The sequence below is a fragment of the Bubalus kerabau genome, chromosome 7, assembly GCF_029407905.1.
Source record: "Bubalus kerabau isolate K-KA32 ecotype Philippines breed swamp buffalo chromosome 7, PCC_UOA_SB_1v2, whole genome shotgun sequence".
In the NCBI taxonomy this organism is placed as follows: Eukaryota; Metazoa; Chordata; class Mammalia; order Artiodactyla; family Bovidae; genus Bubalus; species Bubalus kerabau.
The window spans coordinates 118,360,450-118,385,194 of NC_073630.1; the positions used below are offsets into that span (position 1 = coordinate 118,360,450).

The 24,745-nt window shown below is 57.4% G+C and overlaps 1 protein-coding gene across 24 annotated transcripts in view; it reads right to left on the reverse strand.

Moving 5' to 3' along the window:
• ABLIM2 (actin binding LIM protein family member 2) overlaps positions 1–24,745 on the reverse strand; it is a 165,410-nt gene that overhangs the window by 19,928 nt on the left and 120,737 nt on the right. For 2 of the 24 annotated variants that reach the window (XM_055589196.1, XM_055589191.1), the window contains exons 17-21: positions 23,285–23,404; positions 22,233–22,285; positions 21,434–21,575; positions 9,126–9,187; positions 882–2,237 (exon numbers count right to left, since the gene is read on the reverse strand). In XM_055589196.1, coding sequence (XP_055445171.1) covers positions 1,986–2,237; positions 9,126–9,187; positions 21,434–21,575; positions 22,233–22,285; positions 23,285–23,404 — 629 coding nt within the window. In that variant the 3' untranslated portion in view covers positions 882–1,985. Of the gene's footprint in view, positions 1–295; positions 377–587; positions 596–846; positions 2,238–9,125; positions 9,188–21,401; positions 21,576–22,232; positions 22,286–23,284; positions 23,405–24,745 lie in introns of those variants that run through there. The other 22 variants (XR_008717289.1, XR_008717286.1, XM_055589214.1 and 19 more) reach the window with 21 other exon arrangements.

Consider the following 24,745-nt stretch of genomic DNA (forward strand, 5'->3'; position numbering starts at 1 on the left):
ACAAACCGTGCCGATTTTCCCAGCGTTCAAGGAAGAGGCGAATGTTACCCAGTTAAGCACAGTGACGAAGCCTTCCTGGCCCCAAACCGATGCAGCTGTGCGCCCCTTGGCAAAGCCATCTTTGTTGGGCACATAACCACGTTTTCCGGTCTTGGAGACAACTCAGGTCCTTGACTCCGAGCCCATCACTGGGCCCTGCACATCGCTGTGGGGACCTCGGGGGCAGCGTGTCAACACACCGGGTGGGGAGAGATGTTCCCGGCGGACATGCCCTCCACCCCTGGGGCCCTCTCACCTCCAGTCTCGTCCGATCCACATCCTTGGGCAGCTTCACTCGGATCCGGTTTGTGACAATAAGGGCATCATACGGATAGATCTGCAGGGAGAAGGAAGCCCCGGGTCACCCAGGGAGCAGGTGCGTCTGTGAGGAAGGAGGCCAAGAGCTGAGTCGAGGCTAAGGAAGGGCTACGTACATGTGTCCGCATCTGACACACACATTTCACGGGAAAGCACAACAAAAGGAATGTTTAACCTGGGCAGGTGCGGTGCAGCAGGCAGAGGTCAGCGCGGGAGCGGGCGGCCCTTACCTTGTATTCTGTAAGAGAAGCAGAGACCACAGGGGCCAGCTCAGAACTCGCACAGGCTCAGCCCAAAGGTGGAGCAATCCCACCCGGACCCCGCCCTGCAGCCAGACGGGCCACGCCACCTCCACCCCGCAGCATCCTCGAAGCTGGGGGTGGGGGGGGAGGCCCTGGGGTCTCCGTGGGAAGCCAGGAGCAGGAGGCATGGTCTGGAGACTGGAGGCCAGACTGGGAGCCCGAGGCAGCGCTGTGTTCTTTCTTGGCTGGGCTGCTGTTTCCCCGGGGTGGGGGGGCTCCCCGGACCTGCCTCAGTTTACCCCCTGGGCTTACCCGCTTCTTACTGTCTTCCTTTCTTCACCCTTCAGCTCCTCCTTTTAAATACAGAGCCCCACATGCTAGCTTATTAAAGATTTTTTTTCTTCCAGACTAAAAGTCGCTTGTTAAAAAAAAATCGTATTGATGGGCACGCATCCCCCCAAGGCGGCATCTCTGGGTCCTGTCTGTAAAGCCTCCCTCTCTGGAGGGAGACACCAGTGAGGGGCTCGGGCACTGGGCAGCTGGTCCCTGAACTTCCCCGTGTGCTGTGCGGGGGCCTGGCCAGGCCGGCTCTGAGCCCGGAGACCTGGAGACCATTTAGAGGGTGCAGGCTGCGACTCCCTCCCCTCTCCCCTACTCCAACATCCAGCATGGATCAGCCCTGGAGAGCAGGCTCCCTTCACCCTTGGGTAACAACCGTGAGTGAGCATCGCGGCCCTGCGGTTCAGGACTGGCAGAGCCTCCCAGGCGGACACCAGCCACATGACCAGGTCTCTCCAGTAACGCCAACCCCCCTGCAGGCCATCCTGCCGGTGCGAAGCCCCAGGAGGCTGCCCTGTGAGCCAGCGGGGGCGGGGCGGGCTTTACCCTTCCACTTTGCCTCCCTTGTTGTGGGTGCTCAGTGGCTCAGTCGCGTCGGACTCTTTGCGACCCCCATGGACTGCAGCCCACCAGGCTCCTCTGGCCAAGGGATTCTCCGGGCCAGAATACTGGAGTGGGTTGCCATTTCCTCCTCCAGGGGGAATCTTCCCGTCCCAGGGATTGAACTCGCGTCTCCTGGGGCTCCTGCATTGCACTGCAAATGCTCCTGCATTTACCCACGGAGCTGCCTGGGAAGCCCCGAGGTGGCTTTTCCCTGCGGCTCTGCCCCCCTTATTATCGTGGATGTGACCGTCGGTGTTTGGTTGGCTGCCGCCCTGGCCTGGGGTGGTCATTCAAACACAGATCTCTTGCCTGAGTGACTCGGAGTGACAAGTCGGTCAGGACAGGGTGGGCCCGTGCTCCAGAGGGGAGCACCTAGAGCAGGAGACGGGGGGAGCACTGAGTTAGAGGGGGACACCCCAGGGAGAAGAGGAAGCATGTCAGGTATCAGGATGAAGGCGAAATCTGAAGCACGACCGCAACCGGAAGAGGCGGGGACACGAGCATCCCCGGCTTCCTCCCAGGCGCTCGGAGCCGTCTGCCGGCGGCCATGGCGGGGAGGGTGGTCTCAGAACGAGACTCGTGGAACCCTGTCAGTGGCCCCTGCCCCAGCCAGAGACCCACGGGGTCCCCGCCTCCTGTACCTCGCGTGGCCCAGCCGGCATCCGGGTCTGCTCCACCAGGGCCCACATTGGCATTCTGGAAGAGAAAGAGAGAGGGCGGCAGGGGCAGGTTGCAGGGGGCAGGCAGTCGCCAGGGTCCTGGCAGCCGGGCGGGGGACGAGGGTCGGCCCGGGGAGCCCGCTGAGACGAGGCTCTGGAAGGGCCGCCGGCTTCCCAAGAGCAGGTGTGCTCACGCGCCTCCTGCCGCCTTCAGGCCGCCCCTGCCTGTCCCACCAGCTCCTAAGCCGTTGAGATGACAGCTCCCGGGTACCTGCCCCTCGGCCCCACAGCTGGCCCGGACCCCGCGGGCCTCTCACCGGGGCTGTGGCTCCAGCACGGGGCCTCCGGTCCCGCTGGACGAGCGGGCCCCAGGGGGCTTGGGTGGCCGGTGTCTGTAAAGTCCCTGGCACAGACGCCGCGTGTCATGCGCGTGGCTGTGACGCGCTGGCGCTCAAGGGCTGGCCCTCGGAGGGGCGGCGGACCTGGGAGCCCGGCCACCCTCTCGGGTGCCGCCTCCACCTGTCCGTGGCATCTCAGCAGCCAACCCTGATGTCTGGCGCTCTCATTCCCTTTGCCTCCTGAAAAAGTCATCCTGCAAACCTCTCTGGAGGGTCCCGGCCCTGCGACACGGGCACCGGGGCCCTGCACGTCAGTTGGCGCCTGTCCTGTCCACTCTGTGTGGGCCTTGAGTCCACTGCCCGCAGTGGAGAGAAGCATTTCATGTGTGCTCACGTCTGGCACCGGGTACAGCACCTGAGCCGGGTCAGGGCTCTTGGCCAGTGCTTCTGAAACTGGGCGCTGCAGTTAAATTTCCACGGAGGGAGCCCTGCAGTTAAGGGGGGGGCGTTACCTCCTAACCCTGGGTCGTGTTACAGGGAGAGGGCTTCCAGCACTCATTTACTGCTAGAGGTGACAAGTGAGCAGCTGGTCACAGTCCTCACGAGCATGGGGCAGGGCGAGGCCTCCGGAAGCACCCAGTCCAACGTCCTTCATCCTGAGCGGGGGGAACTGAGGCCCAGAGATGCCGGGAAGAGGTGGCGAGGCAGGTGAGCATGTAAGCAGAGGGTTGTGGTGGTCTTTACGTGTCTGATCCTTTGTCCATCGCCAATTTTTTAAAAATTAATTTGGATTTCTCACAAACGTATGAGCGTCTTGCTTTTCTCCATTACTGAGTCCTTTGGTAAGAGCCTGGCACGCCGTACCCTCGTCCCAGCGCTGGGACCTGGGACCGGCCAACCTCGCACCCACCGAGTCGCCCGTGAAGGACTCCCCTTGGGAGTTTCAAGAGTGAAATTTGGAGACGGTTTCTCAGGCCGTCTGGATAGGGAACCTCCTGCACAAAGCAAGGCGGCTTGTCTCCCACCTTGGCCTTCTGCCCGGGGCCTGTTCGGAATGCGGAAGAGAAATGCTGCCATCTAGTGCCCACTGCTCTGCATCGCAGGCGGCAAGCTCCCGGGCCAGGGAGCAGCACCACCACCTGTGGCTGTGGGAAACCCACTTCCGGGCAGCAGGACCAGTGTCGTCTGGTCAGCCAGGCTCGGAGACAGGGCAGAGACTCTCAGCAGGGAGGGGGCGCATCCCTCAGGTGGAGGGGGCGCAACGTGTCAGTCCAGAGCAGGGGAAGAGCAGTCTACTCCTAATCTTCTAAGTACCCAGTGTGGGGGGACATTCATGCCCTCTTTGGTGCAGGGGAGCCCGGGGCCTCTGGCTCGATGTGTGGGCTGGCAGGACAGCTAAGCGGCCCGGGGGGATCCCACGAAGGCCGCACCCACAGGCACACCCCTAGCTGATCCCTCTGCAGTTCTCAGCGGAGAACAGAGAATCTAAAAGCAACCAACTCTTTACTTCTCCCGTTTGTTTGGTGTTATTAGCTGCCAGCTGCCCTGCACACGCGTTCACTCATCTTCCTGAAGCCTCAGGAGGTGGGCATTGTTATCAGCGTGTAATGGCTGAGGCTCAGAGAAGTAAAGATACTTGCCCAAGATCATACAGCTAATACATGGAACTGTAAAAGACTTAACCGATGCTTTTTAGTTTCCAAAAATTATACTGGGATTAATAACAGGGAGAACAAAACTGGCCATTCACCACTGACTGTTCTTTTCTTGCTAAAGCTCATGTTTTACTTAGGAGCCAGTGATGTGGAGATAAGAAAGGGTGCAGACGTGCTTTTATAATAACTATTCATTTGGGAGCTAGGCTTACAGAGCTTAGAAGATTTCACAACCGTCATGTTATCTGTCCTAATGATAACTTTAAGAGGTAAGGATGACTTTGTGTGTGTGTGTGTGCGTGCGTGCTCAGTCACTCAGTCATATTCGACTCTTTGCGACCCCATGGACTGCAGCCCGTCAGGCTCCTCTGTCCTTGGGATTTTCCAGGCAAGAATACTGGAGTGGGTTGCCATGATTTTTTTTTTTTAAAGACTAGGAAATAGAGACTTGAAATTTAAGTAACTTGCCCAAACGCACACCCAGTACATGGCAGAGCTGGGATCTGGACTCAGGGCTGCCTGATGTTAATGCATGTATTCTTTTCAGCATCACAGTTGGAAAACATCAGACTTTTACACTTTGTTAAGGTTTCCTTCACAGTGATATACACTAATTAATGTTTTATGGACATGTGAAAACCTAATCCAGAAGATATGGATTTTTCATACACCTATTAGTCTAATTTTGTTCTTTGCACTATTAAATTGCTCTCTATCCTTTTTTCCTTTCACTAGATCCTTATCTGATTTCAGGAGTCTTATTCAAAATGCTTTCCATACTTGCATTTTACCAAGGTCTCTGGCCTTGCCATGTTGCTTGGTACATTTAAGTTTATGAATGCTGTAACTGATTTATAACTGGAGTCATCAAGAATGAATTGTTCCCTCTTCATACCACGGAAACTGCTGGTTCACTTTAACCTTGACTTCCACCTCGCTCAGTGTTAGCCACTTAGTTGCGTCCAGCTCTTTGGGACCCCATGGACTGTAGCCCGCCAGGCTCCTCTGTCCGTGGGGTTCTCCAGTCTCCTAATAGCAGGCCAGTGGCACGGGCTGGAGCCAGCGCTCTCTGGTCCACAGGAAAGACTTTCACAGGCAGCTCTTTTCCCATTTATCCTACAGAGAGGCGTGACTGTCCACCACATGGTAGGCTCTGTGGCTGGCGAGTTACTAGGACATTTAAACAAGTTTTGGGACCTAGGGTGAAAGTGAAGGTGAAAGGCGCTGACTCGTGTCCGCCTCTTTGCGACCCCGTGGACTATACAGTCTGTGGGATTCTCCAGGCCAGAATACTGGAGTGCGGAGTCTTTCCCTTCTCCAGGGGATCTTCCCAACCCAGGGATTGAACCCAGGTCTCGCGCATTGCGGGCGGATTCTTTACCAGCTGAGCCACGAGGGAAGCCCTTGTGGGGCCTAGGGTGCTGGCTCCAAATCCACCCTGGAACTAGAAGCAGGCGCATCTCCGCCTCCTGATTTACTAACTTCCTTCCACTTGACAGTGAGAACACACAGCTGGTCCCGCCAGCCTCTGTGCCCTGGTCATCAGGAAGCTCGCAGCTGAGCTTCGATGGTTTTTCCAGACAATGTTCTTCTGTGTGTTTCTGACATAATTTTCTCCCATTTCTTTCTTCTCCTCTCCTCTGGGATTTGGTCTCTCTGCATCTGTGCTTTTAATTTAGGTCACCTAGAATCCTTTCAGAAAGTAAAAAAAAAACAAACCAAGAAACAACTTAATCTGACATGGCTGAGCTGTAAAAGACTGGCCATCAATTATCCGGTCTTCCGGCCAAAAAACAGGCATACAGTTATATAAGAGTCTTAGAAAGAGTGAAGAAAAAAAATAGGAGAGAACATAAGTAAGGAAAAAAGAATCCCAAAGAAAAGTCAACAAGGATTTTCACCAACCTCCAAGCTAGTCTAATGTGAAAAGCTAAAAGTCCTCATGGGATGATGAATTCCATCTTTATCGACTCTCTAAGATGTACAGACGGAGAAGGCAATGGTGCCGCACTCCAGTACTCTTGCTTGGAAAATCCCATGGACGGAGGAGCCTGGTAGGCTGCAGTCCATGGGGTCACTACAAGTCAGACACGACTGAGCGACTTCACTTTCACTTTTCACTTTCACACATTGGAGAAGGAAATGGCAACCCACTGCAGTGTTCTTGCCTGGAGAATCCCAGGGACGGGGGAGCCTGGGCTGCCGTCTATGGGGTCGCACAGAGTCGGACATGACTGAAGTGACTTAGCAGCAGCAGCAGCAAGATGTACAGAAGGGCTCACACTCTGCTCCCCACCCTGAGGCTAGCAGGAGAAACATTCCTGGAGGGTTCAGCTGTCAACTCTGTGAAGCTTAAGTGTCTTCTCTCTGCTCTAGGAGAGGCTTGGAGATGGTATCCCCGCCAGACTGTCTCCACCAGCTGTTCCCAGGCTCCTTAGGGGTGGAGCATCTGGAGGCCACGCCTTCCCTGCACTGCTGGGGGCCACTGCCAGCATCCTTCCAGCATGGCAGCCAGGAGGGAACTCTCCCTAGACAACGCACAGCTCGGCCACTAAGGATGCAAGCCTGTGGGTGCTGACATTCATCCTCTTAATTGTCTCCCACATTTTGAGAGAAACCCCCCAGACTCGGCTTGTGGGGGTGGAATGCCTTGGCATGGATGTGGCCCAGCCAGTGACCCTGGCGCTTACGGCCTCTGAGTCACAGAGCAGAGACTCAGGGAGTATTCTGACCCAGTCCCTCTGCCCTCAGGCCCCTCATGCTGAACCTAAGGATCTACCTTCTCCCGAGCCCTGGGGATCCTGTGGACAGGACTGGAGGACAGGAGCAGAAAAATCCTTAAAGGAAACTCAGAGAAGCATGCTGCATGCCCATTCCAGCTTAGCCTATTCTGAACAAACAGGGGAATGGTCAGTAGGATGCACGCAGTTCACCTGAGCAGTCAGTGGGATGTGTGCAATTCACCTGAGTGGTCAGTGGGATGCACACAGTACCCGAGTGGTCAGTGAGATGTGCGCGGTTCACCTGAGCCGTCATTGGAATGGGTGCCGTTCACCTGAGCGGTCAGTGGGATGCGTCTTCACCTGAGCTAATCATGCAGAGGCTCTGGGGCCCAGGACAGACGCAGCAGCAGGGCCCACAGAGGCCAAGGGCGATGGAGCAGGGCCTGAGGATGCCCACAGCTTCCGTGATGGGGCCCCTGTTCTAGGACGTGCCCCGTGGCTGGACCCTGGGCCAGAGGTCAGTGCGAGGGGTCACGGCTCCCTGCGTTACACACGTGGTGACAGGGACACCCGGGGGAGCGCGTGGGGACGAGTCTGAGGGGCTTCTCTGGGAGGATGGAAGCGCTGTCTGTGGACAGTGTCCTCCAAGCGGTAAGAGGCTGCCTCTGGGGCAGCAAGTGTCCTGGGGCTCTGTGTGTGTGTGGTGTGTGTCTATGTGGTATGTGTATGTGTATGTGAGCATATGTGTGTGTGTTATGTGTTGTGTTGTGTATGTTGTGTGTTCTGTGTATGTGTGGGGTGTGTGTGTGTAGTGTGTTCTGTGTGTATGTGTGGTATTTGTCATGTGTCTTACGTGTTGTGTGTTATGTGTTCTGTGTGTGTATGTGTGTGTGTCGTGTGTATGTTGTGTGTTCTGTGTCTGTGGTGTTTGTCGTGTGTGTGTGTGTTGTGTGTTCTGTGTGTGTTTGTGGTGTTTGTCGTGTGTCGTGTATGTGTGTATGTTGTGTGTTCTGTGTGTGTATGTGTGTGGTGTTTGTTGTGTGTGTATGTGTGTTGTGTATGTTGTGTGTTGTGTGTGTGTGTATGTGTGGTATTTGTCATGTGTCTTGTGTGTTGTGTATGTTGTGTGTTCTGTGTGTGTGTGTATTGTGTGTTTAGTGTGTTCTGTGTGTGTATGTGTGTGGTGTTTGTCGTGTGTGTGTCTTATGTGTTGTGTGTATTATGTGTTCTGTGTGTGTATGTGTGTGGTGTTTGTTGTGTGTGTATGTGTGTGTCATGTGTATGTTGTGTGTTCTGTGTGTGTTTGTGGTGTGTGTGTGTTGTGTGTTCTCTGTGTGTGTCTTATGTGTTGTGTATGTTATGTGTTCTGTGTGTGTATGTGTGTTGTGTGTGTTCTGTGTGTATGTTTTGGTGTTTGTCGTGTGTATGTGTGTGTCGTGTGTGTGTGTGTTGTGTGTTCTATGTGTGTGGTGTTTGTCATGTGTGTGTGTGTTTGTGTGTCCATCTGTCTGCTGTGGGGGAGGTCCGGTGCCACACGCCCACCCCGCCCGGGGGGTCCTCGCTGTGGACCTAGACAAGCTGTGGGAAGAGGGACGAGCACGTGGGCCCGGCTGGGGGACACGCCAGGTGCTAGGCTGTCTGGGCTACATTCTCACGTCCCCACATTCAGGGAGCGTGGAGGGGGTGCTCAAAGCAGCTGTCAGGAGAGGGCAGAAGACGCCAGCCCCTCGTGTGACCCCAAAAGCGCTCACAGTGCTGAGGGCACCATCAGAGGCGACCGTGGTGATGGCACCAGCAGTGTGGGGTGGGGGGCAAGAACACGCCAGGAGAGGAGGTGGACGCTGGGCACACACGGCTCATGACGCGCCTCCATCCTTTCTGGCCCTTGTTAAGCTCCAGGTCACAGGAGAAGGGAATCAGGAAGGCCTTAACGAGGGTGTGATCCCTCTGAATGGCCCATTGCCCCTGTCCCCCTAACCCTGGGGTCTCCCTGGGAGCCGGAGGCAGACAGAGGAGGGGTGTCGCTGGGTGGTGGTCTGGCCCTTGGTGGGGCAGCAGGCAGAGGCAGGCAGGCGGGTGAGCGGGGTCCCTAGGGCCCCTCCTCCTGGCCAAGTGGTCCCCAAGCTGTGGGACCCGCACTAGCCCTGGGCGCTGGTTAGTACGCGTGTGCGGGGGAGGGTGTGCGGGGTGGGGGGGATCAAGTACCTACCCGGTGGTCCAAGCCATTCTTGCCATGTCCTGTGACAGGGTCAGACTTGGAATAGGGAAACCCTAGAACAGACACGGCACAGCGGTCATGCAGGCGGCCAGACTCGGCCGGGCGCGGGAAAGGGGTATGCCCATGTGGGTGGGGGGTGACTGGGTGACACGGGAGGACCCTGAACATCCCACCTGCCTCATTCCAGACCCTGATCCCCTGGGAACTGACTGAAGATGGATACAGGAAGGGGGTGGTGTCCCGGAGCCCACCCTTGACCCTGGGAACACCATGGAGCCTGACCCGGCCTGGCAGGCACACGTGTCCTGTCACCTGGCCAGCTCCTCACCCAGCTGACCAGGAGAGCTGGGGGCAGAGGGGGGAAGGGGCCCTGTGTGGGCAGGGCTGGGCCACCCTGAGCCAGAGGTGACCAGCAGAGGCCCAGCTCCACCAGAGGTGGCCTGCAGACTACCTTTCAAAACCCTTGAGCTGTTTGCAGTTGGGGGTTTTCACATTAAAATCCTAATTTCTAACTTCTCAAGGGGCCAGTCTGAGACATGGGGCTCTGAATTCCCTATGCAAATCCCACACCTGGTCCCCCTCCATCACTCACCTTCCTGGCTCCCCTGGGGGGGTGCCCAGGATTTTGAGACACCTCCCCTCCCCCACCCCATCATTAACCGCTCCAGTGCCCCGTCTAGACAGAACAGAGCAGAAGTTCCTGGCTCAGAGATGAGTGTGGGACATGCCCCGGAAGGAGAACAAAGGGCAGAGCTGGGGTCCCTGGGGGGCAGGGGACCCCTCCCCACCCTGGGGGAGCAGACGTCCCCTGGATGTCTGAACATCTGTCTTTCCATAGTCTGTGGTCCCATGAAGAGCAGCGGCCACGTCTGCTGACTCCAGGGGTCCCTATTCCCAGCACGTGCTCCTGGGAGCCACCGGAATGTCCTCAAGGACAGAGGACCGAGCCCCCTGGAGGTGAGGTGGGCACTGTGTGCAGAACCGCCTGCTGGCGCCCCTGCCCTGTGGCCCACTCCAGGAAGGCCAGCTTCTGAACAGGGTGCTGTTAATCCGGGTGCCTGTCTCCTGGGGTTGGCGGAGGGAGGGGGAGAGAAGACCCTCTGAACAGGCCATATTTGCAGGAAAGGCTTCAGCTGGGGGCCTGCCTTGGGGACCCGTGTGTCCCCGGATGGCCTGTGGGAAGGTTCCGGGTGGGGGTCAGGAGGGGCCCTTTACAACGTCAAGGGCAGGGGTCTCAAACTTGTTTTAGCCAAGGAGTCTTCTCGTCACAGGAAACCTGTGTGAAAACTGATCCGTGAAACAGGAGACAGCAGAGCTAGAGAAAGCGAAGTGGGGCGAGGTGCCCGGGCCAGGCCCGCTGGACGCCTCTCACTCCTGCCGTCACCCTGGGCCCCACCAGAAAGTGACCCAGCAGGCTCCTCCCATTTCACGGAAAGGGGGACAGAGGCCCAGGGCCACAGAGGAACCTGGCCAAGATCACCCGGTCCTGAGCCGCAAGACGAGGCCTCCTGGCTTACAGTCCCAGGGTCCCTCCAGGACACACCTGCTCCCCAGTTTACGCACGGAGCCAGAACCCTTGGGGGTGTGAGGCTGTGGGGCTGAGGGCCTAGGGGGCCCTCAGCGGAGACCCAGGAACTCCTGATCAGCCAAGGGTGCTGGCCGCACGTCTCAAAGCGGGGTCTCCAACGAGCAGCGCCGGTCTCGCCCAGGAACTTGTCAGAAAGGGCACATTATCAGGCCCCACCACAGACCTACAGACGCAGAATTCTGGATCTGGGGTCCTGGAGCCTGTGTTTTACAAGCCCTACAGGGCATTCTGATGCTCGCTAAGGCTTGGCACCCCTTAGGGCCCCGGGACCAGCTATGCCCTCTCCTCTAGTCTTATCTGCTCTAAACCAGTGATTCTCCACCCGGAATCCATCACCAGGCCAGCTTCTAAAACCCCCTGTGTTCAGGCTGCCAGCCTCTGTCTCAGCATCCTATGCTTAAGTGTAGAGACCTTACCTCCACCAGGCCACTTCATTTTCCTGACTCATCAGCTACGACTGTCTCAGCTCTTTCTTCTGCCTGCCTTGAGCTTCCGTATCGCATGCTGCTATAATTTTTGATCATCAGCAATGACTTAAGAAACTCATCAAAATGAAAGACAGTTTGATACGTTGACTCTGTTTTTACCTACTTTGATGTTCTTCCTTTCTGAATTTCTAGCCCTCTTATCACTTCCCGAATGGAGAATATCCTTTAGGCAGGTATGTTTGCCAGCGAAAGCTTTGCTGAGTTTTCCTTTGTCTGAGAAAGTCTCCATGTTCTATTCATTCCTGAAGGATATTTCCACCCAAGATAGAATTCGCATCGACAGCAAATGTCTCTCTGCACTGCAAAATGTGCCATGTTCCTCTGGCCTCCGTGGTTTCTGGCGAGAAGTTGGCTGTTATTCACACTGGTGTCCCTGGTAGGGAGTATAAAGTGTCTTCTCTTGAACTACTTTCAAGATAGTTTTTTCTGTCTTCTGGTTCTGAAGTTTAAGTATGGTTGTGGATAACTTTGGGCTTAATCTACTTGCGCTTCACTCAGTTTCTTGAGCCAGTAGGTTTATGTCTTTTTGCCAATTTTTTTGTTTTCAGGCAATATTTCTGTGAATATTTTTTGGACCCATTTTCTCCCTCTGTGTCTCCCATGACATAAGTGTTATCCTACAGGTTTCTGAGGTTCTGTTCAGTCTTTTTTCCTATTTTCCCTCTGCTGTTCAGGTTGGATCATTTCTCTTGTTCTATCTTCAAGCTCAGAGTCTCTCCTCTGATATATCCTTCTCTTCTGTTAGGGAACCCACCTGTGAATTTTTAAATCTTGCATATTTTTTTTTCAGTTCCTTCATTTCCATTGAATTCTTTTTCTTAGAACTTGTATTCCTTCTGTGAGACTTTCCTTTTTTTTTTTTTTTAAGTTTTCAGTTGTTTCAAGAGTATTTGTAATTGTTTGTTGAAGCATTTTTGTGATGACTGCCTTAAAAATCCTCCTCAGATAATTCTAACATCTTTTCAGTGTTAGGATATGCTTTGAACTATGGTGCTGGAGAAGACTTTTCAGAGTCCCTTGGACAGTAAGGAGATCAAACCAGTCCATCCTAAAGGAATATTCATTGGAAGGACAGATGCTGAAACTCCCAATACTTTGGCCACCTGATGCGAAGAGCCAGCTCATTGGAAAAGACCCTGATGCTGGGAACGATTGAGGGCAGGAGGAGAAGGGGATGACAGAGGATGAGGTGGTTGGATGGCATCACTGACTCAATGGACATGAGTGAGCAAACTCCAGGAGATAGTGGAGGACAGGGAAGCCTGGCATGCTGCAGTCCATGGGGTCGCAAAGAGTCGGACACAACTGAGCGACTGAACAACAACAGGATGTGCTGACTGTCTTTTCTCATTCAAATAGTTATGTTCATGGTCTTTGGTGCGATGAGTGATTTTCTACTGTATCCTGGGCATGAGAATTTTACACTAGGAGGCCTGGATCCTGGTTAAGTCTTCCATGTTAGCAGGCCATCTCCCTGTTTAGGTTTAACAGGTAGGGCCTGGCTTATTGTGGACTGTGCTTCTGAAGACAAGTCAGTTTTCAGAAGGCTTGTTAAACTGCTCTTGTGGTCTTCAGAGTCCACCTGGTGTTGCTGGTAACACCCTGGTGATGAAAGGTGCTTTCCTGGTTGCTCTGTGCCCTGAGGCAGGGGTGGGAGACACTGGCCGAAGACGGAGTGTGTTTCCCTGGGCCGGGGGTCAGGGAGGGCGATATACTTAGTCTCCTTGTCTGCTGCATGGCAGGTGGGAGACACAGGTCCTGCATTTTTCCTCACGTCCCCAGGTCTCTGGCCAGTCCGCCTTCCTCTTTCCAGAGTTCTACGGCCATCCACCCTATTGCTCTAGGGCTTTTCCACTGTACTGAGTGGAGAAGGCAGGGAGAGAAGACTCTCCACTTATCACATCCCTTGGGTGCTATTAAGACCCATTAGAATTGGTTTCTCTTGGGATGGGACCAGCCGTTGGTAGATTTCAGAGGTCCCTGGATCCTGGGTGCCGCCAGGTTTGAGAACCATCAATTTAAAAGGTTCCTTCACACATTCAGAGATTTTACATGACCATCACAAGCCAAGGCATTACATATGAGCCCATTTTACAGGTGAGGAAGCTGAGGCCCAGGGAAACTAAATGACCTGCTGCTGCTGCTGCTGCTAAGTCGCTTCAGTCATGTCTGTCTCTGTGCGACTGCATAGACGGCAGCCCAGCAGGCTCCACCATCCCTGGCATTCTTCAGGCAAGAACACTGGAGTGGGTTGCCATTGCCATCTCCGAACTAAATGACCTATAGAAGGTCAAATGATTACTCATGAAGAGGATGAGACAAGCTCCCAGGACTCTATACTTTCTCCCCCAGTAACCCTCTCTGCTACAGGAGCTCTGCCCTGGTGAGGGTCTGCAGTCGTGGGAGTCTGGGGGCCTGCCTGTCAGCTGGCATTGGCTGGCCTTAAGAGTATGTGCAGTGTGTGGATTAGAGGGAGACAGAGGGAACATAGAAAAGGCAGGTCAGGGGCAGCTGGGCACTTGGGGCCCTGAGTTGCAACAGTCCCTAGAGGCTCTGCATGCCTGTCCACGCCCCATTTCCAAGCTCAGCCTAACCAGGCCCCCTTGTCACCTCCTCCCAGAAGCCCTCCTGTGGCAACCTTGCCCTCAGCGTCCTGCTGAGACCGCTTGAGGGGCCCTGAGTGGTGTCTCCTTGGGTCTGTCCTCTTCTGGGCTGGCTCATCCGAGGTTAGAGTAATCACTGAACGGATGGGCAAGGAGAGGCCCCTTGCGGGTGGATGACTGTTTCACGTCCAGCTCGAGACACATGGCCCCTCCAGGATGCCTTGTGGATAAGGGGCAGGGAGCCGCTCCCCTGGGCAGATCTCGGTCAACTTCACCAGCACAGCGAATGGGTTTTAGTTCACCGATCACGGATATGGAAGTCTGCAGCTGCACGGCCCTGCTCAGGTTCAGGTCCCCTCTCAGCACCTCGGTGTCCTCATCCAAGGAAGGAGGGGCTGGAACCGCCTTCAGCCCCAAGGAAAGTGGGCAGGAGGCCCCTTGGGCCGCCTTCTGAAGCTTCAGGCTTCAGAAGCACGTGAGAGGGGTCCATTTCAGGCTCACCACGGCTGGCCCGTGGACCCGACCAGCTCTGAGTGACACCCCAGGGCTCAGCCCACAGGATGCTCACGTTGGAGCCCCAAAGCCCAGGTGCTTCCTGCCAGGAAGACTGCACCATGCCCACCTTCACAGATGAGGCGATGGCAACACCCAGAGAGGTTTGCTCTTGTACCCAGGGTCACGCAGCAAGGGAGAAGCCAGGATTCACGCCCAGGCGCCGGCACCCAGATCTAGCCGCCTCCGCTGACCCCTCACGTGATTTCGTGTCCACGGTCACTGCCCGCGGTGCCCCACCATGCTGGGACCCACGAACGAGGGAAGGCTCTGTTCAGGGAAGCCCTGGGCACCTGCTGCCCCACGGGCACTCACTAGGGGGCTGCTGCAGGCACAGAGGAGACACAGGGGGCCCCCAGACCCTGCCCCCAGCGCTGACGGTCCTCAGGGGGAAAAGGACATGGAGGGCTCCAGATAAGGTGTTCCCTGCCGGGGCTGGGAGAGGAGAGACAGAGCTCCCAGGTGGGCACCATGAGACCCAGAGCTGAATTGTGGGGGGATCATAAGAGGTCTGAGAGCTGTGACCTGAGATGTGGGCTCTCACCCCTGGACACCCGAGGGTCTGGGCCTGGCCTGTGTCCCTGCCCACAAATTCAAGGCCACACCCCATCTGGTCCCCATGCTGGGGGCAAGCCTGTCCAGTGTGGGGGGCACAGGGACCTTTGCTGAAAGCAGAGTCCCAGCCAGCCCCCAGGGAATGGCAGGGGGTCTCTGCCCTCACACGCGAAGGGGCTTCTCTTGGGCCAAGGTCCCCTCCCTGACGTTTGGAGCCCCCATTGCTCTTGCTGGGACCAAACGTGAGCAGCAGGGCAGGGGGCAGGCTGTCCGCCCAGCTGGAGGCCAGGCCGGCCACACTTTCCCGGCCATCTCTGCCCCAGGGGCCCCTTGGCCCCTTGCAGGATGCTGGGCGCCTAACCCGAGCCCTCCAGCCCCCTCGGGCCTCTCTCGCCCAGGCTTCCCCCATCCCGCCCCCCAGCCCTGGCTCTCTCCACCCCCGGGGTTCTCCGGGGGCTCCCTGGGGGCTCCCCCTGTCCACGCTTTCTCTCCACCCCCGTCCCAGGTCCTGCAGGAAAGCGGAATGGAGGCAGAGGATGGGGGCAGAGGTGGGTGCTGAGCAGGAGAATCACAGCTTCTCTGGGCCCCAGACCCTTTGGAGAAAGTAATGCAGCTCTGGAACCCGCCCAGGGGAGGACCTGAGTCTCAGGTTACCCACACCCTACCCCTAGGCCTACCTGGGAGCCAAGGGCCCCGGGGACTCTGCCTCCAGCCCAGACCTCTCCTGAGGGCCCCGCCCATCCACCTCCAGCTCTGGCTGGGTGTCTCAGACTCCTGTCTCAACAGGAAGAACCCACCTTGTTCCTGCCCTGCCTCTGAGTAAAGGTGACCCCACCCACTTGAGCCAGGACGACCTGGACGGTCATTCTTGATTATGCGCTCCCCCTTGACCGCTCACACCCATCCTGCTGCTTGGACCGTTCAAGGGGCTTCCCCACGGCTCATCTGGGCCCCGCAGTCCCCTTCGCCCTGGCCCGGCAGCCTCTAGTCTATGTTCTGCAAAGCTGCCTGTCCGCGTTTAAATGGGTAAAACTGTCAGCCTCGTCTTGAATAAAATAAGACAATGTGAAAGTTACTCACAACCCTGCTGCCCTGACTCTGGTCCCTGAAGACAGAGAAAGAAAGTTCGCAGCCATTGAACATGGACCACTGGCTTCTGGCCGCCGCCCCCAGCCTCCTGTTTCCCAAACGGCCACCTCGCTTCTCGCCTCGAGCCCCAGTGCAGGCTGCTCGGAAGGTCCTTCCCTGGGACACCCCCAGGACATCCCCAGAAGCCTCCTCCCGGCCGCCCCCCAACCCCCCACACCAGCCTGGATGACTGCAGTGTGCCCGCCCCCAAGAGTCCTGCTGGAGGCTCAGTCAGAGGCGGCCGGGGCGCTGCTGAGAACCCGTAGGCTCATCCCCCACTCGCAGGCCAGGCCGGGCCCTCCCAAGGCTCCCAAAGCTCTTGGCGACCCTGCACATCCCAGCCCCCACGCCACCCACGGCCCAGCAGCCAGGCTTCACCTTTGTGGGGAGGGTCCTCTCCCCGGATACCTCCCTCTTCAAGCCTGCTCACTTAGCACTCTCCTCCCCCGAGCCCGCCTGGGCCTGGCCCCCTGACCTGCAGGCGCTATGTCGTTGTTGCTCAGTCGTGTCCGACTTTTGGCGACCCCATGGACTGCAGCACGCCAGGATTCCCTCCTTCACCATCTCCCGGAGCTTGCTCAAACTCATGTCCATCGAGCTGGTGATGCCGTTCAGCATGCAAAGGCAGGCGCCATACGTCTCACCTTTTCATCTGGACTTTGTGTCACCCCCCCACCCCCAGACTGTCAGCTCCTGGGGTGGGGTTCTGTCTGTGCAGACTCTGCTGTGTCCCAGCACACACCGAGGGCCAGGGCGTGGGAGCCCTCACCAAAGCTTGGTTGAGGTCGGGCGGTCGTGCCCTGTCTCCAGGCCTTCTCTTGCTCATCCGACAAGGAGGGCCAGGACTGACGTCCCATCGGTGTGATGCTCGTGGATTCTGCCCCCTGGGTCTCAGGTCACAACGCCCAGAACTGCACACACCCCTGCGCCCTGAAATTCTCATGGGGTTGGCACACCGTACATCGGTTCTCTCTCTCTTTCCGCCACAGACCAGGCAACGTGAGAACAATCTTTCTTTCTCCACAGCCTGGAAACTTCCAAGGACTAACAGAGGACGAGGAAAGCCACTTCAGAGCGGGCCTGACACCCGCTTTCCTGCTGCTGTTAGCAGGGAGACACAGATGAACAGAGATGCCGTCTCCCGACCCTCCCTGGTGGGCACTGGGGGTGGCGACCCGGGGAGCAGTCTCAGACCCCAGCCTCCGGCCAGGCCCTGACTGGGTGGGCAGCAGACGGCAGACAAGTGGACGGGACTCCCCGGGGTCAGACGCGCAGAAGGTGGCACACGATGGCAAAGTCACAGGCAGGGTGGGGGGTGCTGGCCCCTACTGGACCAGCCCTCTGTGCGCCTTGGTTTCCATGCAGAGCACTCCTCCCCTGACCTCCAAGCCCACCCTAAGTCCACCCTAGCTGCCTGATTCCCTTCCGAACAGTGGGGTCCTCTCCAGGGCCCACCGAGTCCTCAGGGAAGGGGCTCAGCCAGCCTGGGGCTCTGTCTGACATCGGCACACCTCTGACCCCCTGAGGAGGGGGAACGTGGGGAACCTCAAAAGGGAGGACAGGACTTGAAGGGCCAGGGAGGGGCGCTGAGAGCAGCAGCAGAGCCCAGGCCAGGGGAGGGGCCCACCTCCTGGTGTCCTTCATCCTGTGACCCGCATCCTGTGAGGCTCAAGACCCTCTCCTTGTAACAGAAAATCAGTACCATCCCTTTCCTGGGCAAAAATCAGATTCAGCAATAATACAACTGACTACATGCAAGCAAGCAAGCAAGCAAGCAAGTGAAGGCGTGGGTTGTTCAGTCACGTCCGACTCTTCGGGACCCCGTGGGCTGTAGCCTACCAGGCTCCTCTGTCCATGGGATTCTCCAGGCAAAAATACTGGAGTGGGTTGCTGTTCCCTTCTCCAGGGGATCTTCCCGACCCCAGGGATCGAACCTGGGTCTCCCGCGTTGCAGGCAGATTTGTCACCAAAGGAGCCACCAGGGAAGCCCAGACAACTACACGCATGGTACAGATAATGCCCTAGGTGTAGCGTAAAGAAAAAGAACAGCTGCTGCTGAGGCTAAGTCGCTTCAGGTTGTGCCCGACTCTTAGCGACCCCATGGACTGCAGCTTACCAGGCACTCTATCATAAAACGTGTGTTTCAGTGAGATCTCTTTGGAGGGACGAGCCATGCCGGCTGAGAACCACCGTCTTAGAGGAGGGAGATGTCACACACACTTCTCAGTCATCTGCTTCCCTGAGGGGGAGCGCGGACTGGGCCATGTTTACCACCGCCTCTCTGCTGCCTAGCGCTGTGTCCAGCACATAGTAGGTGCTCAGTTAATGTTCGGTGAAGGGATGGGTGAGTGACCGAACGATGAATTCAGCCTCAGGTGAGATGTGCTGATGGTGCCATGAGCGGGATGTGGTCGCGCCCGGGCCCGGTGAGCCCACAGAGGACCCCAGGTGGGCAGCGGGGTGTGTGCGCGGGCTCCCAGCAGCCCCTCTGCCTGTCTCAGCTCCCTGCGCACTTCTCCAGGGCGGGGTCTCCCCCTCAGCGCCCCACACAGCGTCTGGCACAGAGTGGGTGCTCAATAAATACCCGTTGAATTTAGCGCATCTCAATTCAACAAACATTTACTGAGCGCCCGCTGTGTTGACTGTCGCAGTCCTGCCCTCCTTCGGCGCACCACGGACGATGTCCCGGGGTGCAGGCGGGCCTGCCCTGCTGTGTGCACACCGCTTTGTTCAGTAATGACTGCAAATTAAACCAGTGTCGATGGACTCACGACTGGGGGCCACTTGCATTTTCTCAATGCAACTTGAGAAAAGAAGGTGGATGCCCCTCTGTTCTCAGTTTAGGGGTGCTGCTCATCCCACCCAAATTTCTCAAGAGGCTGGCAGACAGCAAGGCATGCCTGACCTAGGCAGGACCAGCAGCCTGGGTCCTCGTTGCCATTTCCATGCATGATTGGAGCAGAGTGATATCTGCAGGGCAGAGATGAAGTCATGGGTGCAGTGGTCAGACACCCTGGGCTTCCTGTTCGCAGGAACCAATGTCAGAACACCAGCAGAAAGTGAAGCGATGACACAAGCAATATCACAATCATTGTGAACCTGCATCCCTGAAGGAGGACGTGCACGCACACGCACACACATGTACAGACGTGCACACACGTGCACACACATGTATAGACTCACACACATATACATATACATGTGCACGCGCACACACATGTACAAATGTGTGCACACAGATACACACACACCCATACACACACATGTGTACACACATACATATACACACATATGCATACATACCAACACAGACACAGGTTTTTGCACTTCAGAGGGCTCGCCCAGTTGGAGCACGAATTCCAGCACAGAACTGTGATTCCTGCAGGCCGGGCACCCCTGCAGCTTGTGATGGGAACACGGCAGCAAGGAATGAGGTTGACACAGACCTCGCAGGTGTGTGATTGCCCAAAACGGCTGCACAGCCTCCAGGCCTTGCAGGGTCTACTGCCCGGGGGGAACGCCTGGGATGACCCCAAGGCACCTTGTGTGGCACAAGATGAGGAAGCGGTGCAGGGAGGTGGACAAACATGCCCAGGTCACAGGGCAGGTCAGCGCGGCACAGGAAGGTCCCCAGGAGGCAGCTTCTTCCTGCCTGGGCTTCTCCCCAGATGGAGCCCCCCCACTAAGCCCCAAGCCAGAGGCAGGCCACGAAGGAACTCCCTAGGGACAGCAGCTACCCACCCCCACGCCCTCCCCGAGGAGAGACTGGGGGAGGCACCGGCCCTGCAGACACGGGCCTGCCCACCACCCAGCAGGGAAGAACCGATGCTGGCAAAGCCCACCTGAGAACCCCAGAGTGTCCGTTCCTGGGAGCTAATGCTTTGGTGCCCCCAAGGCGGGGGGCTACTGGGGCGCTGCTGGGGGTACTCTGGGGGGATGGTGCAGTAGGAGGTCTCCACCTTCCAAACAATTGCCATTTGGAAAAGCAGAAGGGGCCACGGTTGGGGCCACAGGCAAGTCCCGAACCCCCACCCCCCAACCAGGCAGAGAGGGGCTTGGGGGTCCAGCTGAAGCTGCCGGGTCCGGGTCTGCCCTTCACTGCTCCTGTGAGCAGCCCTGCACCCCTCACCCCCGCCCGCCTGCCTCGGCCTTTCCCGCCCCGGGCCGCCGAGTGAACCAGTCTTGCTGAGGGTCTTCCCTGGTGCAACCTTCCCGAGGGGGTGTCAGCCCTGCGTGCCTCTGGCTCCCACTAGGACGGTGGCTGCCCGGGCCGGCAAGGCGCCTACAGAGACGGCACACAGGACGACACACACGTGCGGTGTTTGGACGTCTCCTTTAACAAGCGGTCGCCTCCACGCTTCCCGGCCCCTCCCACGTCGGAACACGCGCGCCTTCGTTTGTGAGACGGTTTACAGTCGGGAGGACGAGGATGAGGATGGTGGTGAGGAGAAGCGGTGCGTTTGCTGAGCATCTACTACGCGCCCGGATGAGCGCTGGTGGCTCACGGGGCCCCTCCCCACCCGGGCGGCTAACAGCCCCGCCAGGCACACGGGTGAAACTGAGGCCCAGGACCGGCATAACTGGCCCGAGGTCAGCGTCCAGCAGGGACTTGAACTCGGGCCTCTCTCAAGGCAAAGCCAGTGTCTTTCCTGGGCTTTCTCACACGCACATCCATCCCCTCCTGGCCTTCTCTACTTCCAAACTGACCTCCAGCTGGTCCACAGAAACCCACCCACAGCCGCCGAGGCCCAGAGTCCGTCTGCCGTCTCCCGCGTGTGCCAGGCAGCAGCTTGCTGCTGTCCCCTCTATAATTCACAGCCTCCGGACGTGCAGAGCGTCACGGGGAGCCTTGCCCCACGTCTGAAGGGCACGCCAACTGAGTGTCACAATCCCCTGGATCAGGCAGATGCGGGTCTTTGTCCCACCTCACTCCCTGAGGACATGGGGTCCCGGCTCCGGCCCCTTGCTCAGGAGGGGCACACAGTAACACGGGGCAGCGCTGCTCTCGGCCCCAAGTCTGGACTCACCGCCTGGACCACGCTCCGTCCGCTCTGGAGGACAACAGGCCCTCACTTCCAGCCTGGAAGCCCTTTTCCCCCCGAGGACCCCAGGAGCCTGAGGCAGCCTCCTCCTAGCCGTGGGGAGTTCAGGCAGACGCTGGCCCGGCCCGCAGGCAGCCTGCTGGCCCGGACGCCATGCAGGAAAGGACGTGTGTGGCTAGGGTCTGCTTCCTGCCCGCCTTGCCCTTTTGTCTGTAGGTATGCACTCAGAGCTTTTAAGGAGCAAGTCTTAGATCTGGGGGGGATCAGCTCTAGGTCGTGGGCCCCTTTTCTGCAAGGCCTTTCATGCTGCACCAACAGCCTCTTGCTCAGAAGAACCACTCACGTGAGTAGAAGTTGTCCCCTGGCACCGTCTGGGGAGGGCCTCTGTCGGTTCCGCTGCTGAGGGACAAAGACTGGCTGTCTAGGTCCGGAGAGCTGGTCCTCGTGTCTGCCTCCCCCTTGAGAATCAGCCAGCTGGTCTTCTGCTGAGAGAAAAGACAGAAGCTCTGTGAATTTCAACTTGACCTGCAGGGGCACTGCCCCATTTTACAGATGAGGAGACTGAGGCTGGGGAGGTCAGAGCCCCAGGTGAGGTCACATGTGGCGGGGGTCAGATCAGTCAGCCCTGGGCTCCTGCCACACTCACCCACCTTCCTTAAAGACGAACAAAGGGTCTTAGCTCTTGAGCCAGGGTGGACTCAAGATTTCTTTTCTTTTCAGTCATCTCCTTGGTTAAAGAACCAAAAGTGGCTCAGACAGTAAAGAATCTGCCTGTAATGCTGAAGACCTGAGTTCAATCCCTGGGTCTGGAAGATCCCCTTGAGAAGGGAATGGCTACTCACTCCAGTGTTCTTGCCTGGAGAGTTCCATGGACAGAGGAGCCTGGCGGGCTGCAGTCCACAGGGTCACAAAGAGCTGGACAGGGCTGAGCGACTAACGCTTTCACTTTCAAGTTACACAGCAACGAATGAGGACTTTGGTGGAAGAGGTAGTATTCCTAAGTGCGAGGAGGCTGGTGGGACTGCCTATTAAATGTGGTTCCATGTGGCCCGTGCCAGACCCCTAAGGAGCAGAACCTAAGGGGAGGAGCTGCGGCTTCGCGTTGGAGAAGGCCCCCCAACATTGGGCCTGCCCCTCATTACCTTCCTGTTATCCGGGTCAAAAGCTCCATCCTCCCCATCTGATCGCCTCGCAGCTGGAAAGGAAACAGCAATCGGTCAAGGCGGCGTACCACCGATTTGCACGCCCTGGTTCCCACTTCTCAGTCATGCTCAAAATGGAAACGAAAGAAACGTCGCCAGCGCTTGTACTTTTGAGGACTGAGCATCGACCCCAGATCGGCTGCGGAATATCCCCGCAGGAATGGGTGCTGGGGGGGCCTTGCACAGGATTTGTTAAAAGAAGAGCAGGTGTGTGACACGATGTCTCATTAACAATCCAGCTGACCCCTCCTTGGCCGCTTGGCATTTCGAAGATCACGCTTTCTACCTTCCAAGTTTAACTTCAAAGTACCAGAAGGGCCCCGTCGTCCAGCCCCCGCTGGGTCAGACTCTGCTGGGTTGAGCTTCACAGACTTTACTGCTCATCCCCACCATGACCCATTTCTCAGATCAGAGGACTGAGGCTCAGAGACCTGACGTGACTTTCTCGAGATCACAGATCAGCAGGTGGCAGAGGCTGACATGGGACTCGGGCGGTCTGACTCCAAAGTCCTTCCTCTTGTCTGCCCCACCTCACTGCCCGCAAGACACAGAGCGGTGAGTGAGCAGTGCCACTGGGAGGACTCCAGCAAGAGCAACAAGGGGGTGCAACCCAGGACCGGGGGTGGGCTCGACTAGAGAGAGTGCGCGAATGTCTGCCGCTCGGCAGACTCTCTGGAGCTGAGTCAAGAAGTGTCTGTATTCTCCGTTTCCCTTTTTTCTGGCAGTGGGAGGGTGGGGATGGTCACCCAGCAGGGCTCACATTATCGTCTCCAAACTAACATGATGAAATAAACCACATGAGGGCAAGGCCGACAGTTCTCAGCATCCAATTCAGTGATGACCCATCCCGCGTGTCCCGAGCTAAACCACTGACCCCATGCACGCACGGAACCACGAAAGGAAGACCCCAGGGTCCTTCGCCACCTGCTGCGGAGGCTGAGGCTGGAAGCCGAGCCACCGAGACAAGGACGTGCCAAGGGTGGGATCCTTACCTGCAGCCTGCGGAGGGTTCAGACCTTCTAGCCTTTGGGAGCACCCTGCCTTGTGCACCACCAACGACAAGGCTGACATCAGACCCGAGAGCTTGGAAACGGGGGACTGGGCTACAGGACCTTGACAAGACAAGGCCACAGTTGAAGACCGTCCTGGACGCGCTGACATTTCGTTATTCCCAGCGACTCCCTGTTTCTCTTTCTCCCGGGAGAGACAGCGGCTTGCAACGTGAAAAGAAAGACCTCGCTCTCTCCACCGACAGAAGACAACAGGTGCCAAGCCTGCGTGCGGGGCACCGTGATGGAGCCGCGGGGGACGGGGCCCAGAGGCGGATGCATGCCCAGCGGCATGGGCGCTCCCGCTGCCCAGACAATGGCTGTCGCCGGGCAGCAGAGCCCCGGGCGTCGAGCCATGCATCAGCCGGGACCCTTGGCAGCTGGCGCAGCAGCCTCAGCGACAATCCGGCCAGCGGCTACTGGGGGCTCTGAGAGCTCGGCCACTGTCCAGCCCAGAGACGGCCTCCAGGGCTGGCTCTTCTGGTAAAAGTGAGTGAGCCTCACCCCTCGCCAGCCCGCAGTGGCCCCTGCAGGCACTGCCGTGGTTGGGGTAACTTGCAAACGCACAAACTAAATGGCTCCAGCCAAAGGGCTGTCGAGGGCGTGAGAGTCCTGAGACTTCAGGCCCAGGGACCAGTGCGTCCCCACCCCCGCCTCCTGGGTCTGAGGACCCCACATGGCCTTGGGGGTCACATGGGGGCAGAAGAGCTCTGGCTGTAGAGCCACCTCAGGGCTCAAAGAAGCGCCCCACCTCTGATGGGGGGGACCCCACCAAAATGCAGCAAGTTTTCTCTGCAAATGCCTCCAGCTCCGAGAGGTGTGCACGAGCTAACCAGACACAAACAGGGGTTTTCCAGAGCCACATAACACATGGCGGGGGTGTCTCCAGAAATGGGAAATGGGCTTAGGGACACAGAGGACCCTGGCACTTCGTGTGGCTTGCGGGCTGCTTCCTTAATGGGCCTGAGCCTCAGTTTCCTGATCTGTAAAATGGGCAAATGCCACCCACCCCACCCCCTCCACGTGAAAAGGATCACGTGAGATGAACATGGATACTGCCACGTATGAGGAGCTCGGCTCGCAGATCTGAAATATTAGGAATAAACGAGAGGCGAATCATGCAGCTAATTTGTAGCAGGCCGTTTCGGGGTGTCAGGAACAGACAGATCGGTTCAGGACAAGCAGAGAAACGGGGTTGTGTGTGTCTTTCCTGTCACATGAGGCGGCTCCATCCGAGCCGCAGAAGGTATCTGCCATGAGCACCCTTTTGGACTAGGCTGATGTCCTTGCTCCTGCTTGCCCGGGACCTTTGCGGGAAGCACCCTGATGGGAGGGGCGATCTACCCAGAGCCATCCCCTTTCCCCCCATCCCAAAGCCAAAATGCGCCTCCACCCCATTATGAA